Source organism: Orycteropus afer, unplaced genomic scaffold, assembly GCF_000298275.1.
Source record: "Orycteropus afer afer isolate SDZICR_OR568_19922 unplaced genomic scaffold, OryAfe1.0 scaffold00008, whole genome shotgun sequence".
In the NCBI taxonomy this organism is placed as follows: domain Eukaryota; kingdom Metazoa; phylum Chordata; class Mammalia; order Tubulidentata; family Orycteropodidae; genus Orycteropus; species Orycteropus afer.
This window is the reverse complement of record NW_006921595.1, coordinates 18760239-18776081: the sequence shown is the minus strand read 5'-3', so window position 1 is coordinate 18776081 and position 15843 is coordinate 18760239. Positions and strand designations below refer to the sequence as shown.

At 38.5% G+C, this 15843-nt stretch overlaps 1 protein-coding gene across 1 annotated transcript in view; it reads left to right on the top strand.

Moving 5' to 3' along the window:
• HDAC9 (histone deacetylase 9) overlaps nt 1-15843 on the top strand; it is a 582041-nt gene that overhangs the window by 423888 nt on the left and 142310 nt on the right. Inside the window, exon 22 of the mRNA XM_007946059.2 lies at nt 12816-12934. Coding sequence (XP_007944250.2) covers nt 12816-12934 — 119 coding nt within the window. The remainder of the gene's footprint in view (nt 1-12815; nt 12935-15843) is intronic.

The window sequence follows — 15843 nt, the reverse complement described above, 5'->3', positions numbered from 1 at the left end:
TTTTACTTATGTGTTGGATTACATTGATTGTTTTCCTAATGTTGAACCAACCTTGCATACCTGGTATGAACCCCACTTGGTCATAATGTATTATTGTTTTGATATGTTGTTGGAGATCATTGGCTGGGATTTTGTTGATGATTTTTATGTCTATATTCATGAGGAATATTGGTCTATAGATTTCCTTTTTAGTGATATCTTTGCCTAGTTTTGGTATCAAGGTTATGTTTGCTTCATAAAATGACTTTGGGAGGATTCCATCCTTTTCTATGTGCTGGAATAGTTTGAGTAGGACTGGTGTCAGTTCTTCTCTGAACATTTGGTGGAATTCTCCAGTGAAACTGTCTGGGCCAGGACTTTTTTGGCTGGTAATTTTTTATGACCTGCTCAATTTCTTCTTTTGTTATGGGTCTGTTCAAATTTTCCACCCCAGTCTGTGTTAGTTTAGGTAAGTAGTATGTTTCTAGAAATCTGTCCATTTCTTCTAGATTTTCAAATTTGTTGGAGTACAGTTCTTCATAGTATCCTGATATCCTTTTTATTTCAGTTGGTTCTGTTGTGTCATTGCCAAATTCATTTCTTATTCATGTTATTTATATTCTCCCCCTCTTTTCCTTTGTTAAGTTTCCTAGTGGTTTGTCAATTTTATTAATCTTTTCAAAAAACCAACTTCTAGTCTTGTAGATTTTTTCTATTGTCTTTCTATTTTCTCTTTCATTTATTTCTGCTTGAATCCATACTGTTTCTTTTCTTCTGCTGACTGTAGACTTTTTTTTGTTGCTCTTTTTCTAATTGTTGGAGATGTTGGGTCAAGGTGTTGACTTTGGCTCCTTTTTTGAAGAAAAAGTGTGCATTTATCGCTATAAATTGGCCTCTGATCACTGCTTTTGCTGTGTCCCAAAGATTTTGGTATGTTGTATTTTTATTCTCCTTTGATTCAAGGAATTCTGTAATTTTATTTTTTATTTCTTCTATTACCCAGTCATTTTTAAGGAAGGTATTATTCAGTTTCCATGTGCTTACTCTTTTTTCCATTTGTCTTCCTATTGCTGATTTCTAATTTTATAGCCTTGTAATCTGAGAAGATGCTTTGCAGTATTTCAGTGTTTTCAAATTTATTAAGGCTTGTTTTGTGGCCTTACATATGGTCTATCCTGGGGAATGTTCCATGTACACTGGAAAACAATATATATTGTTCTGTTATTGGGTGAAGTGCTCTGTAGATGTCTATGAGGTCAAGTTGTTGGATTGCATTGTTTGGTTCTCTGTATTGTTTTGGTTACCTAGTGCCACTCTGACAGGAATATACCACAAATGGGATGGCTTGAGCAAACAAGAGTTTATTCTCTTAGAGTTTTGGATGCTAGAAGTCTGAGTTCAAAGTGCTGGGCTCTAGAAGCTGAATGAAAGCCCCGGGAACCTTAGGCTTCAGCTCTACCTCTTGCTCCCAGCCCACTGAAGATAGAAGCATCTCTTCATTCAAGCAGCTACTAGCTGCTGAGGCTGACAAACCCAAAGTCAACAAGTAAAATGGCACAGTCCCAATGTTACCAAACCACACTGCAGGCCATTAATTCAATTCCATTGAAAGTCCCAAGATAGGCAGAGTGTGGCAGACTACTGAATGAATACTTGGCTATGTGCAGGGTTCATGTGTGCCAAAAAGCTAGAGACCTTCCTCAAAGCAGTTTCTTATATACTGAAAGTAGACCACACCTCTAAAGCAGTGACTCAGCTGCTGCAGTAGATTCCACCATGGAATTGATTGCCAATTTCACCACAGGAAATAACTACATCCAGCTGCCCAGTCCCTCAACCAGGTGCAGCCAAGTTGACAGTAACCTTAACTAACACAATTCTACCCTTTGTCAACTTGGGACCTGTACAGATCTTCAGTGGGTGGCATCTGTACAACTCTCCTTCACTGGGTGGGTCCAGTCCCTTTGTTCCTCTGAGTGGCAACCTCACTCCCTTGGCCTGGTGGGCCCCATTCCTCTACCTGTTGGGCATGGCAGCCCTGTCCCCTCACTCTTGGGCAGTGGGTGTGGCTCCATTCCACTGGCCCACATGAATGAGCAGCCCCATACTCCAGGACCAAGTTGGTGAAGGCCTGACTCTTTGAAATCTAGGAGGCTGTGGTGGTACCACCACTAAAGGCCATGGTCCCATGTTTGAGGCTGAGGCAGCTCTGCTTTCAGTTTCCCTGGTCTCTCCTCTTCTGCCAATTAATGTTGAAGGCAACGCACTCCACCAGGAATCTTCCTGCCCTAAAAGTATTCAGCTTTCTTGCTCCCTGGGCCAACCAAACTGCTACTCTATTTCATGCTGCTATCTTCTACCAATTGATGCCCCAAGGCAACCCAGTCCACCAGGAAGCCACCTACCCAATGGCATCCAGCTTTCTACTCTGTGGGCTGGTAAGCCTGTTGGTGTTGAATGCCGGTCTCTTAGCTCTGCTGCTGCTATCTCTCTGACTGTATCTCTCTGCTGCTATCTCTATGCTGGGTTCTCAGGTCAAGGACACACTCCACTCCTGTTTCCACATTTTAGGTATCTGTCAGAGCAGTACCCCACTCCCAGTCCCATATTCTATTTTGTTACCTAGTTCCACTCTAACAGGAATATACCACAAATGGGATGGCTTGAACAAATAGGAGTTTATTCTCTTACAGTTTGGGAGACTAGAAATCCTAGTTCAAAGTGCTGGGCTCTAGGGGCTAAGTGAAAGCCCTTCATCCTTGGGCTTCAGCTCTGCCTCTTGTTCTCAGCCAACTGAAGCTACAGGCATCTCTTTACTTAGGCAGCTGCTAGCTGCTGAGGCTGACAAACCCAAGGTCCAAAAGTAAAAAGGCACAGTCCCGATGTTACCAAACCATGCAGTAGGCCATTAATTCAATCCCATTGAAAGTCCCAAGATCAGCAGAGCATGGCATGCTACTGAATGAAGAAGACTCAGCTATGTACAGGGTTCAAGTGTGCCAAAAACTAGAGACCTTCCTCAAAACAGCTTCTTATGTACTGGAAGAAGACCACACCTCTAAAGCAGTGACTCAGCTGCTCCAGTAGATTCCACCATGGAATTGATTGCCAGTTTCACCATGGGGAGTAACTACATCTGGCTGCCCAGCCACTCAACCAGGCCCAGCCAAGTTGTGATAACCTTAACTACCACATGCATCTTTGTTGAGTTTCTTTCCAATTTTTCTATCTTTCATTGAAAGTGGTGTATTAAAGTCTCCTACTATTACTATGGAGTAATCTATTTATCTTTTCAATTCTGTTAAAGTCTGATTTATGTATTTTTGGCTCTTTCATTGGGTGCATAGATATTTATTATGGTTATGTTCTCTTGTTCAATCAACCCTTTAATCATTATATAATGTTTTTCCTTGTATCTTATAATTGTTTTTGTCTTAAATCAATTTTGTCAGAAATTAATATTGCCACTCCTGGTCTTTTATGGTTGCCATTTGCTTGATGTATCTTTTTCAACCTTTGACTTTTAGTCTATTTTTGTCTTTGTCTCTAAGATGTGCTCTTATAGACAACATATTTATAGGTTATGTTTTCTTATCCAGTCTGCAACTCTCCATCTCTTGAGTCATGCATTTCATCCTTTTACATTCAATATAATTTTCAACAAGTATTAATTTGTTGCTGTCATTTTGTCATGTATTTTTTTGTGGTGTTGTTGATTTTTTTGTTCTATATAATTTTCTGTGCTGAGCTTATTTTGTTTATGAATTGTTTTATTTCCTTCATTGCTATTGTTTTAGTATTTGTTTAGGATTTGTGTTTGTCCTTTTTTTATTTTGACACAAAAGTTTATTATTTTTCTTTGAGGTTACCTTGTGATTTATAATTTTCTTCCCATGTTTAGAACAGTCCATTCTATCTTGCAATTGTCTTGACTTCCTTACCACTTACAAGATCTGTAACACACTATTTTTTTCCCTCTTTTTGATTTGTAATTGCCCTCTGGTTCCCTGATTACAATCTGTGAGCTTATTTTACTTTGGATACTTCTATAACTAGGTTAGTTTCTGGGTTATGTCATTATGTGTGTTAATGGTGGGTTGTTGTTTGCTGGTGTTGGTTCTCTATCCAAAGGACTCCCTTTAACATCTCTGGTGAGGTTGGTGTGATTTTAACGAATTCCCTTAATTTCTGCTTATTTGGAAGTGTACTAATTTCACCATAATATTTGAGGGACAGTTTTGCTGGGGATATAATTCTTAGTTGGAAATTTTTCACTTTCAGGTTTTGTATGTACTATCCCATTGCCTTCTCACCTGCATGTTTCTGCTGAGATATCAGCACTTAGTCTTACTGGTTGCCCTTTGTAGGTAACTTCATTTTTCCCATGCTGCTTTCAGGATTCTTTCTTTGTCTTTGGTTTTGGTGAGTTTGATGATGATATATGTCTTGGTGATTTTCTTTTGGGGGTCTATCCTGTTTGAGGTTCATTGGACTTCCTGAATGGATATATTCTCATCTTTCATCATTCAGGGAAATTCTCTCCCAACAAATCTCCAATAATCTTCTCTGTGGTTTTATTTGTCTCTTCCTGTTCTGGAATTCTGATTACACATAGGCTATTCCTCTTGCTGGCATCCCACATGAATCTTAGGCTTTCTTCATTTTATTTTGATCTTTTTGTTTCTGATTGATCCTTCACCAAAGTAGTATTAAGGTGTTTCTCTTCAGTCACACTAATTCTGTCTTCCATTGATTAGATTCTACTGCTTTGACTGCACAATTGTTAATATGTTTCTGAAATTTTAATATTAATCTTCTGAATTTCTATCTGTGTATTTTGTTTCATTTCTTATGTTTCATTTATTTTGTCATTTTGTTCTTGTATTTTCTTCTGAAATTGCTCTAGGGTTTTGTCTGTATTTTCCTTAATTTTATCAGTGTTTTCCTTGACCTGTCTCTTAATCCACTGAAGGTACCTAAATATAATTATTTCAAATTCCTTATCAGGGAGTTCTATGGCTGTATCTTCCTCTGGGATGTTTTCTGGGTCTTTGTCTTTGTCCCTTGTTTCTTCTACTTTATCTTGCTTCATTGTGTGGACTGTGATGGTCTGTTGTCTCTTAGAAAACAAATTATGGTATTATTGTATTTATATTTATATTTATATATTTATATGTTGGAGTGATTCACCCAAGTTATTTGTTTTCTTTGTTTTGTTTTGATATATCTGAATAAGCAGGGTACTATGTTCCTCTGTTCACCAGTTGGCAGCATTGATGTGCTCACTACCTGTCTCCTGGTGGTTGTGAAATAGAATAAGACTGGATACACAGATCTTTGTTAGCTGTTTGTGAAGAGCAGTTAAAGGTGAGTCAGGCTCATATTGGTTGTCATGTATCATTGGCCATTTGGTGCAGAGGTAAGTGGTGACCCTCCTTCAGTAGGTGGGGCTACCTGAGATGTAGATATGGTTGGGTTGTATGGGCATGGTTAGTGTCTCCCAGTCAGTTGGACAAAAACAACAACAATTAAATAAATAAATAAAGGAAAAATAGTACACACTGCATAAACACAGAGGAACAATCACCAAAAAAAAAGAAAACAAACAACCACAAAAAAGAAAGGCAATAAATTATAAGTATTTAAGGAAACACTTTAAAAAGACAAAAAAATATATATAAATGGAGGGGGAGTCCACAATATCTTGGGAGGGGGGAATAAGAGAAAAGAGGTAGAGTAAAAGAATAATAAAGAAAAATATGTGAAAAAAATACAAAACAAAACAGAACCCCAAGAAAGAAAAAAGATGAGAACCAGGAAAAGGAAAGAGAAAAAAAAATTGAGAAGGGAAAAAGAACAAATAAAAATAAAAAGGAAGAAGAAAATTAGAATTTAAAAATGAACAAACAAATCTTTGAGGGACAGGACAGGGCACCTAGGCTCTGTCAGAGCACACAGTCTGGGATGTTATTCCTGCCAGTCCAGAATGTGTGTGGAGGTGGGGGATGGCTGCACCTCTGTTCACCAAGAGGGTGTGGGGTGTGGTAGTTAAAGTTGTCAGTCAACTTGGTTGGCCCTGGTTGAGTGGCAGCTGGTATTAGTTATTCCCCAAGACGATACTGGTAATCAGCTCCATGGTGGGATCTACCACAAACAGCTGAGTAGCTGTTGTGGGTATGTAGTCTGCTTCCCATGTATAAGAAGCAGCTTTGGGAATGATCTCTAGCCTATGGCACACTTGAATCCTGCATGTACCCATGTTGTTGTTCAGGAGCCTGCCATGCTCTGCCAACCCTGGAACTTTCAATGGACTTAAGTTAATGGCCTGCCATGTGGTTTGGTAACATCAGTACTGTGTCTTTTTACTTGTCACCCTTGGGTTTGTCAGTCTCAGCAGCCAGTAGCTGTCTGAGTGAAGAAAAGCCTTTAGCTCCCGTGGGCTGAGAGCAGGAAGCAGAGCTGAAGCCCACCCAGAGCTGGGTGAGGGGCTTTCACCCAGCCTCTAGAGCTTGGAACTTTGAACTTGGACTTAAAGCCTTCAAATTGTAAGAATAAACTTCTTTTTGTTCAAGCCATCCCATTTGTGGTATATTCTTGTCAGAGCAGCACTAGGTAACCAGAACAGGGGTATAAGACTAACAAGAGGAATATAAAAATTTTCCAACCAGTGTGTCCCTGTTGTCCTCAGCAAGTAGAGTCTTTTTTTCGGTCCCTGGGATCTGAACAGGAGCACTGCCACTTTAAATATCAAAAATGGCCATACCACTTTAAAATTCAAAATGGCTGTGCTCTCCCAACAGCCAAAGGCCCACAGCTCAGTTTGTTTCCCTCTTTCTATTTTTCTTTTTGGTTTTTCTGGCACCTAGGCAGTTGTCCATGCAGCCCTTGGCAAGCACCACCAATTCTTAGGTTAATTCTCAGGTCCCAACATCACTTGAAAATATTCAAACTGCTGACAGTCTGCAGCTCCATTGGTTTCCATATTCACTGTTTTCATTCAGGTTCTTCTACTTATTGGTATTCAATCCACTTCTGCATCCTTCCTTTCAAATCTCAGGGCTCCAGTGTTGTCTTCTGTATTTGTATCAATTGGTTTCTCTTTTCTTTGTTGAAGAGGGTCTGTGTAGCTTGTCTGGCTATTCCACCATCTTACCAGAAGTCCATACGTATATATTTTTTAAAGATCTCTTGGGATTTGAAGTTTCATGAAAATATGTTTCAGTGTATGCTTTTTATACAATATTCTTTGCATTGGTCTGGACTCGTCACGTCTGTAGACTTGAGTCATTCTTCAGTTCTTCAAATTATATTCTGTTTTTACTTAATAATTTCCTCCCCTTTCTTCCTTAGCTCTGTTTGTGACTCTTGTTATTCAAATATAGAACTTTTGCATGGATCCTTTATGTTTCATATTTCCTCACTTATTTTGTATTTTTATCTAATGCCTTCCTTTTCTGAAAAGTCTCTTCAATTGCATTTTTTTCAAAACTTGTATTAATTTTTTTATTCATACAGTTTTTATTGCTGTTTTCCTTGATTTTTTTTTCCATAAGAATATATCTTTGTTTTAAAGATAAAATATTTTCTTGAATTTCTTTAAGATTATAATATCTGTTCCTCAAACCATTGTTATTTCCTCCAGGGACATTTATTTTTATATTTATTTTCATCTTTTATTTTTCATACTTCTGGTTAACCTCATATGCCAGGAAATCTGTGTTTTCCTATTCATATTTAAGAAAACAGTAGTTGTATGAGTTTTCCCTGTTGGGAGCCATAGGAGTTGCACAGACACAATTCTAGGGATGTCTACTTTAACTGGAAGGAATCCATCAGCTGATAGATTTTTTTCCAAATTTTTCATATTTTTTGAGTAAATTAAAATATGGAGGATTTGTCATGCAAGATGGAACATTTGAAAAACTGTGAGAAATTATAAAATCCATATGTTTGTGAATTCTAGAATGACGTACATACAAACTGGTATTTGCTTTCATCAGAAACCAGTAGACATTGTATATTCTGAGAGATGAGCATAGAGAAATACATTTCCCCTGCAAGTGGGTAAGATGCATTTATTAACAAAGTCATTACACTGGAATGAAAGTGTAGTCCGTTCTACGCCAATTTTGAGTTACAGACCAATTTTTTTCTATTTTTTCTAAAGTTAGTTGGAAATTTATAACAAGTATTTTGACAGGTGAATGATTTTTGTGCTTTTCTCTTTCTTAGTTTACCCTCTCCTTTTGACAGAGGACATCATCCAATAGCTTCCTTCCAAAAATTTAGAACAGTTGCTATTTTAAAAAATATTTTGATGTCTAAAACTCCATCTCTCTGCACTCACGCTTGATTGCCAGTTTGGATGGATATGGGATTCTAAATTAAAAAGAAAAAAAATTCCTTTAGAATTTTCCTCATCTGTTAGATTTCCTAAGTGTATCCTCTCAAATTCTGTTCATGCCAATTTCCTGTGTCTGCTTTTTGTTCTACTTTCTGCAAGAAGTCATCAATTTTGTCTTCAAAACTGCTCATCAAATGTTTTATTTAATATTTTTGGTTTCTTTGGATTGCACTCCCTTCTTATTTTGTAGATGCATAATGTCATATCTTTAAGGACAATTAATATTTCTGAAATTGTATCTCTTTTCTGTATTTTTTAATTGTGATTTGGCTGAAAGTTTACAGACTCTTTTCTGCATTTTATCCGTGTGTCTGTGCTCGCTTTCTTTTATCTGCATGTTAGTTTTGTTCTGTCTCTCACGGTAAAGCCTTTCTCCAAACATATAGGGGCTGTCCACTTAGATTTGTGAGGGTGACACAGGCCAGATAGGTGGGAGTCCCGCAGCTGAGCTTTTTGACTAGAGAATTCACCAGTCAAAAGAAAGATTGGAAGAAAATGTGCCTATTTCTCTGAGTGACTTTTAATTGCAAGTCTCTCTTCATATTTTCTCATTGCCCAGTTAGTTTCTCCAGGAAGAGAGAAAAATCAGCTTGCTTTTCGTAATTTCCTCCCTGTAGACAGTTAAGTTTCAGTTTTCCCTTCTATAGATCATCTATGTGCTTTCATATTCTAAAATTATGTTGACAATCCTCTTCTACTGTTGTCGCTTCTCTAATCTCTTTTTCCTTGGAAATATATATATACATATGCATTTTGTTCCATGTGTAGAGAGAAGCCTTTATAGAGAAGGTAATAACAAAGTTATGCCTTGAATGATGAGCAAAAATTGGACAAGTATAAAAATGGTGTGGTAGAGTCATCTGACATCCTCTAATTTCACAAGGGAGAGGAGAATCAAGATAACAGCTAAAGGCTGATTTCTATGAGATGGAGGTCAGACATATCTCCTCTCTCCAAATTTTTACCAATTTTGACACTAACCATTCCTTCCTATGGCAACCTGTACTTCTCTGTTGCGTTCAATAATTCATTGCAATGACTACACAGAACTCACAGGTCCTACTCAATTTATGGTGTTTATTAAGGAAGTAGCAGGTTTCAATTCATGATCATGACTCAGGGTACAGTTCTTCAGTGAGGACTGCTTCTTCTCAGCTGTACCCACGGGCCAGACTCTCTCTGATCTTCAGCCCCTTGACCTGGACTCTGCCCTGCTTTGGCAAGTGTTACAAAGTTCTTTAGCTCCACCAGTAAGTGCCCAGGGCCACCCTTCTCTGCTAGGAAGCCTTGACCCAAAGGTACTCATCTCTCTCTCTCTCTCGCTCTCTCTCTCTCTGTGGATCATGTGAGCCCTGTGCATCACCTCCCACCATTCTCCTGGTTCCGCTGCCTTTGCTGCTACAGTTTCTGTGCTGCTGCTTCTAGCTGTCTCTTGCCATCATCTTCTGTGTTACAGCTGCTAGATCTAAGATGTTCTCAATGCAGGACCCCAGGTCCTAAGGACACTCTCTGGTCTTATCTGTTCTTCTTGGTGATAAGTCTCCCATTTCTGTCTCTGGGATGGCTCATCTTAAGACTAGCAGGATGACAAAACTGACCAATCCCCTCATTAGGGTTCCATACACCTTATTTTGGGAGCTCTGGTAGCATAGTGCCTAAGACACTTGACTGCTAACCAGAAGGCTGGTGGTTCAAACCCACCAGCCACTCCTCGGAAGGAAGGTTGGGCAATCCTACTTCCGTAGTGATACTGGCTCGGAAACCCAAGGAGGGGTCGCTATGAGTCGGGGCTGACTTGACGGCAAATAACAACAACAAAATAACAACACCTTATTTTATATGATCCCACTCCCACAAGGGTGATAAACACCTTAATTTGCATGATTAACAATCTGTCCAATCCCCTTAGTGAGCCACAAACACCTTCATTGCATAATCCCACACAAATCATTTGGTGAGAGTTATAAGACCATCGTGAAAAAGGTCATATAAAAACAATCCATCACACCTCAACAAGTGTAATTGGTTGGGGAGAAAAGAAGGTGAAGAAGGGAGAAGACCATCCAGATAGAGGACAAAGAGATGGAAAATCGATTAGTGTGATACATATGGCAGGATGGTGAATGTGTGTAACTGTCTACCTACCCATTTCCATAACAGTGTTTATCCTCTAACAGTGTTCATAGGATTAAGTAAATTATATATAAGATTTTTTTGTTTGAGGTGACATATTTCAATATATTCCAGGAGCATATATCACATGGTTATTTCACACAGAAGACTAATGGTAGATTGATTATATGTGACACTTTTATGAAAATTACCATGTAAGAATTAGTCATATTGTGAAGAGAAAGAATTGAAAACATTCCTCCTGATATTGCAGGCTTATTAGCAATTCTTGGGTTTATTGGGAAAAAAAAGATGAAATTGTACATGTTCTTGTTTTATGCTTTTGAGTCAATTCTGAATTATAGTCACCCTGTAGGACATACTAGAACAGCCCCATATGGTTTCCAAAGATGTAATCTTTATGGAAGCAGACTGACACATAGTTCTTCAATGAACCAGCTGGCCTTTCCATTAGCAGCCGAGACTTAACCACTGTGCCTTCTGGTCTCTTTAGTAAACAAAATTTGGTTATTTCATTTCACTGATGGGGACAATTCAGATTTATTTGTCTTTCCAATTTATTTACACATACTTTACGAGCTTGAAGGATTGAATTTTGATGACAGTAGTAGAGTTACTATAAATAGTATTTCGTACAGTATTACTTCTTTCTAGGTAGGTTTCAAATAAATACTTTATATTAAAGTACTATGGTACAAACTGTACTTAGCATCTGATATTTCATTTTCATTGCCAAGTATTAAAACTACAACACTGTAACAGGAAAAACAATTTTCTCAAGCTTGTTATCTCAGTCTGTGCATGTAAATTAATAATGACTAGAAATAACTGTGAGCTCCTTTTCCTGTATGATTTCAGTTTCCAACTTTGACAACTTCCTATTTAGGACATGCAATTACAGTTATAATATACAATTAGTAGGTGATCATTGTAGAAAATTTAGGAAATATAAAAAAAAAAATTAGAAGAACTCAATTATCTCATGAAGAAGCACTGAATTTCTGTTTGTGGTGATGGAAAATTTGGCAACTTATATTGGTGATGGTTGCACAACATGATTGATATAACTGTTGTTGTTATGTGCCATTGAGTTGGACCTGACTCATAGCAATCCCTCCTTGGGTTTCTGAGGCGGTATCACTACGGAAGTAGATTGCCCAACCTTCCTTCCGAAGAGTGGCTGGTGGGTTTGAACTGCCAGCCTTCTGGTTAGCAGTCAAGTGCCTTAGGCACTATGCTACCAGACTGATAAAACTAGTGTCCCTGAATCATACACATGAAAAATGTTGAACTCACAGAGTTGTGTTATCCATATTTATTTCTATAATATCATAAAAAGAATAAAATAAATATATATTAAAAACAATAATGATTTTAACATTTGATTTAGTTATTTCCAACAGAAGTACACAGAGAATAAAGATTGCACTCCTTTTTAATTTCATTATAATGTGAGATTTCCTCATTTCATTCAGTCTTTAAAATTTTGAATCTTAATGATCACATACTAGTATTAAAGCCTACACTGGAAAAAAAATAATTTTATAAATCCCAGTACCATCCATTAGTTTACTCTGTTTTAAAACCAGCGCTGAGTGGAAAGGGGTTAAGAAGCCCTGAGAAGGTTATGGAGGTAAGTGGTGAACTGTCTGAGTGGGCCAGCAGGGGCTGCTGTCAGGGGATGAGGCTTCTGCATTCCTAGTGTGTCTGACCTTGGACTCACTTAACATTATAGTCTGGATTCTATTAAGGGAATTTTCGTGTTTTTCCTTTGCAAGACTCACCCCCTACTACGACAAATATTTTAAAATGTTTTTTAAAAAAGTTGGGAAAGCAAACTTTTTCCCCAAAGAAATGATAGTTCAAATTTACACCAAGTTCTCACTAAGTGGAGCAAGCCGCATTTTCACTAAAGCTTCGACGTTCCTCTGTAAAACATTAGTCACTCCCTTGGAAGAAGCAGTTTTTTCTGTTTTTTTTTTTTTTTTTTATAGAGCATGGGATAAAATAACCACAGATGTGCGGGTAATAGAATGGGCTTTAGAATTTACCTGCAAAGCTTTTTTTGTTATTTTGAGAAAATAGGATAGAACAAAAAAGGACTGAATCTGGATACTAAATATACGTTGATTTAGTATTAAGGAAGTGATAAGTTTCTGATCAGTTCAAATAGTGTTTCCCCCCCTCCTTTTCTCTATTTTTGGGAAGTTCTTGAAGTTGTGCCAAGTCGTTTGCACTGAACAATTTTGAAAAGTATTCACCATTCCCATGGGTAACTAGTTGCCTTCTTACTGTGCAGGACTGTAGTGATGCCTGTGGCCAGAGAGTTTGATCCAGACATGGTCCTAGTTTCCGCTGGGTTTGATGCATTAGAAGGCCACGCCCCTCCGCTGGGAGGTTACAAAGTGACGGCAAAATGTAAGTATATCATTTTGGACTTTATGAAATACTCTGATACCACAACACCTTTTAGACCTTTAAGATAAAAAAACACTTTTTACGTGCGTCAAGTACACGTTTGGTGAGACATTTGAAAATGTTTCAGATGGTGTTTATTGCTCTGTCACATCCATCTCTCTGTAGCAATATGCCTTTTAAAAAATTAAAATTTTTCCTTTGGTAGACTTGACATGATACTACAGAAGCTATATGCTTTTCAGAACTCTTATTTTGTGATTTAAAGACAGAGTGATAGGGCTTCTGTTGAAAATATGCTGAAGGACTTGAAAGGGAATGCTTCTGGAGGTGCTCACGGACTTTTTGCAAATAGAATGGATGTCACTGTTTATTTCATTGACTATGGAGCTCTGGTAGCGTAATGCCTAAGGCACTTGACTGCTAACCAGAAGGCTGGTGGTTCAAACCCACCAGCCACTCCTTGGAAGGACGATGGGGCAATCTACTTCCATAGTGATACTGCCTCGGAAACCCAAGGAGGAGTCGCTATGAGTCGGGTCCCACTCGACGGCACATAACAACAGCAACATGGGTATAAATCCAGTTGCATTGAGTCAATTCCAATTCATAGCAGCCCTGTGTATATCACAGTAGAACTATGCTCCACAGGGCTTCCAATGAGGTTTTGAAAGTAGATTGCCAGGCTTTCCTTCCGAGGCTTCTGTGGATGAATTTGAGCCTCCACGCTTTCAGTTTGCATGTGAGTGTGTTAACTGTACCACTCATCAACTCTGTACCCAGGTATGCATAGCTGTTTTCCCATAATCTTCCTCCAAGTTTGAATACAAAAGTGTCCTTCTTCCTTGCTCAGAGGCTCTGTGGATGCCTGTAGCTAACCCTCAGGATCTGCATAGGTCTTCTGTTGTGTTGCGAAGATTAACTTTTTGGCTGGGTTCCTTAGCAGCTAGACAGCAACTGAAGAAATGAATTCTATGTTAATATTGCATCTGAATAACATGACCTAATGGAATCTGGCTACAAAGAGGATTTCTCTAAGAATAATGTCCTTGCACTGTGAGTGTAAAAATGAAGCAAATGTGTAGTCCACACATAGAACAGGATATCCATAAAAGAAGTAAAAAAATAAAGTTGCATGAAGAATAGGATCCACTATTGTGTAGTTTAGAGAGAGTTGAACAAACAAAACAAAACAAAAACAACCAAAGAGTTTCAACTGGGAGAGATGAGTTTGGAGCAACTGTGTTTCATTAATTTGAAAAGAACCAAAGAAACAGCATCATGCCAACCTTTGTTTTCAGTTGGCCTCTCATGTGAGAGAGTTTCTGCACTCTAATTGTTCCAGCAACATTGTTAGGTAGTAGTTATTTTTAACATCTATTATTTATACAGTGTTCCTGGTGCCTTGTTGTCTATTGAAAACATATTAAAAAAGGCAACTCTACAGAGACAAAAAAAGCATAATTATTTGAAATTTTGCTAAAACTGAATAGAGAGGTGTTTGTTCATATCAAATGTTCATGATTCTCACCCCCTCCCCCATGGAACTCTGTTCCAATGGAAGGCAGTCTTTGCATTGAAGATAAACCTCATTTGGGTAAAGACAGTTGAATACATTTGAATAAAGACAAAAGTGCATCTAAAATAAAGGGAAACCCAAACAACATAAAACACATGGGAGTAACAATGGAAATCTAGAAAAGATGCTTTTTGTGGTTAAAAACCAGTAACCTCCCTCAGAGGGAGGAATGTCTATCTTTGGGTCTCTCTGCTTGCCAAGTGGGTAGGTGCTACCAATACATTTCTCAGAACTAGGTGGAGGGGACTAATCTTTACCTTTTTCTTTCTTTCTTTCTTTTTTTTTTTTTTTTTTTTTGCTGATTTGTTTATTTATTGCCAAGTCAAATTCAAATCTCAAATGTCACCTTGGAAGGTAGACTAGAAAGTAGAAGCAGTAAGGTTTCTTTTGGTCATAGACCGAAGGTACAGGTTTGTACATCTTATGTTAGCTTTAGTACAATGCAGTGAGACTTTCAACTTGCTTGTGTTTTCTTTTTTATTGTGATTTGGGTGAAAATTTACAGAGCAAATACACTTTGTCTCATGACATTGACCACAATTTAGCACAATGCAACATCTCCCCTCCCACTCCCTCCCGATAGCTACCTCTTTCCTGTGTCCATACCTCCATGCACTCCTACCCCGAGCTGTCTCCCTGTGCCTGAGCAGCCCTTCTTTCTCTCATGCTTGTTCTCTCCAAGAGGTGTATCTACCTCAGGTAAATGCTCAACTGATATGCCTGTCTATTGTTTTGCTGGAAGCCACAGGTGTGTGTTCAATTCCAGACCTGAAGGGCAGCTAGGGGCCATGGTCTCAGTGGTTCCACCAGGCTCCATCGGGCCAAGCAAACCTGTTCCCCGCTTTTTTTTTTTTACCAAATGCTTTTGAGTTTTGTTCCACGTTGTTCTCCCTGTCTATCCAGGATCTCCTACAAAGATCTTCTTCCAAGTGGTTGACAGTAGTAGCCAAGCACCATCTAGTTCTTCTGGTCTCATAGCTGTATAGGCTGCAGATCGAATGGTGTACCAGTTGCTAGGACTAATTTTTTCCATGAATTTTTGATTTTCTTCATTTTTCTTGGCTCTGGATGAGGAGAGACCCCTCATTGCATCTAGATGGCAGCTTGCAAGCTTTTAAGATCTCAATCACTACTCATCACAGTAGGAGGTGGAACAATGTTTTGTGTAGTATGTTATGCCAAGTGAGCTTGATGTCCTCTGCAACCATGGTCCCGAGCCCACAAGTTCAACTACTTGGTCCCTCTGGGTAGCTAGCTGTGACCAAGCAGTGACTACAACCTTGCCCATTGTCAGCCCCATTATACACCTGGGAATTCAGATCATACACATAAA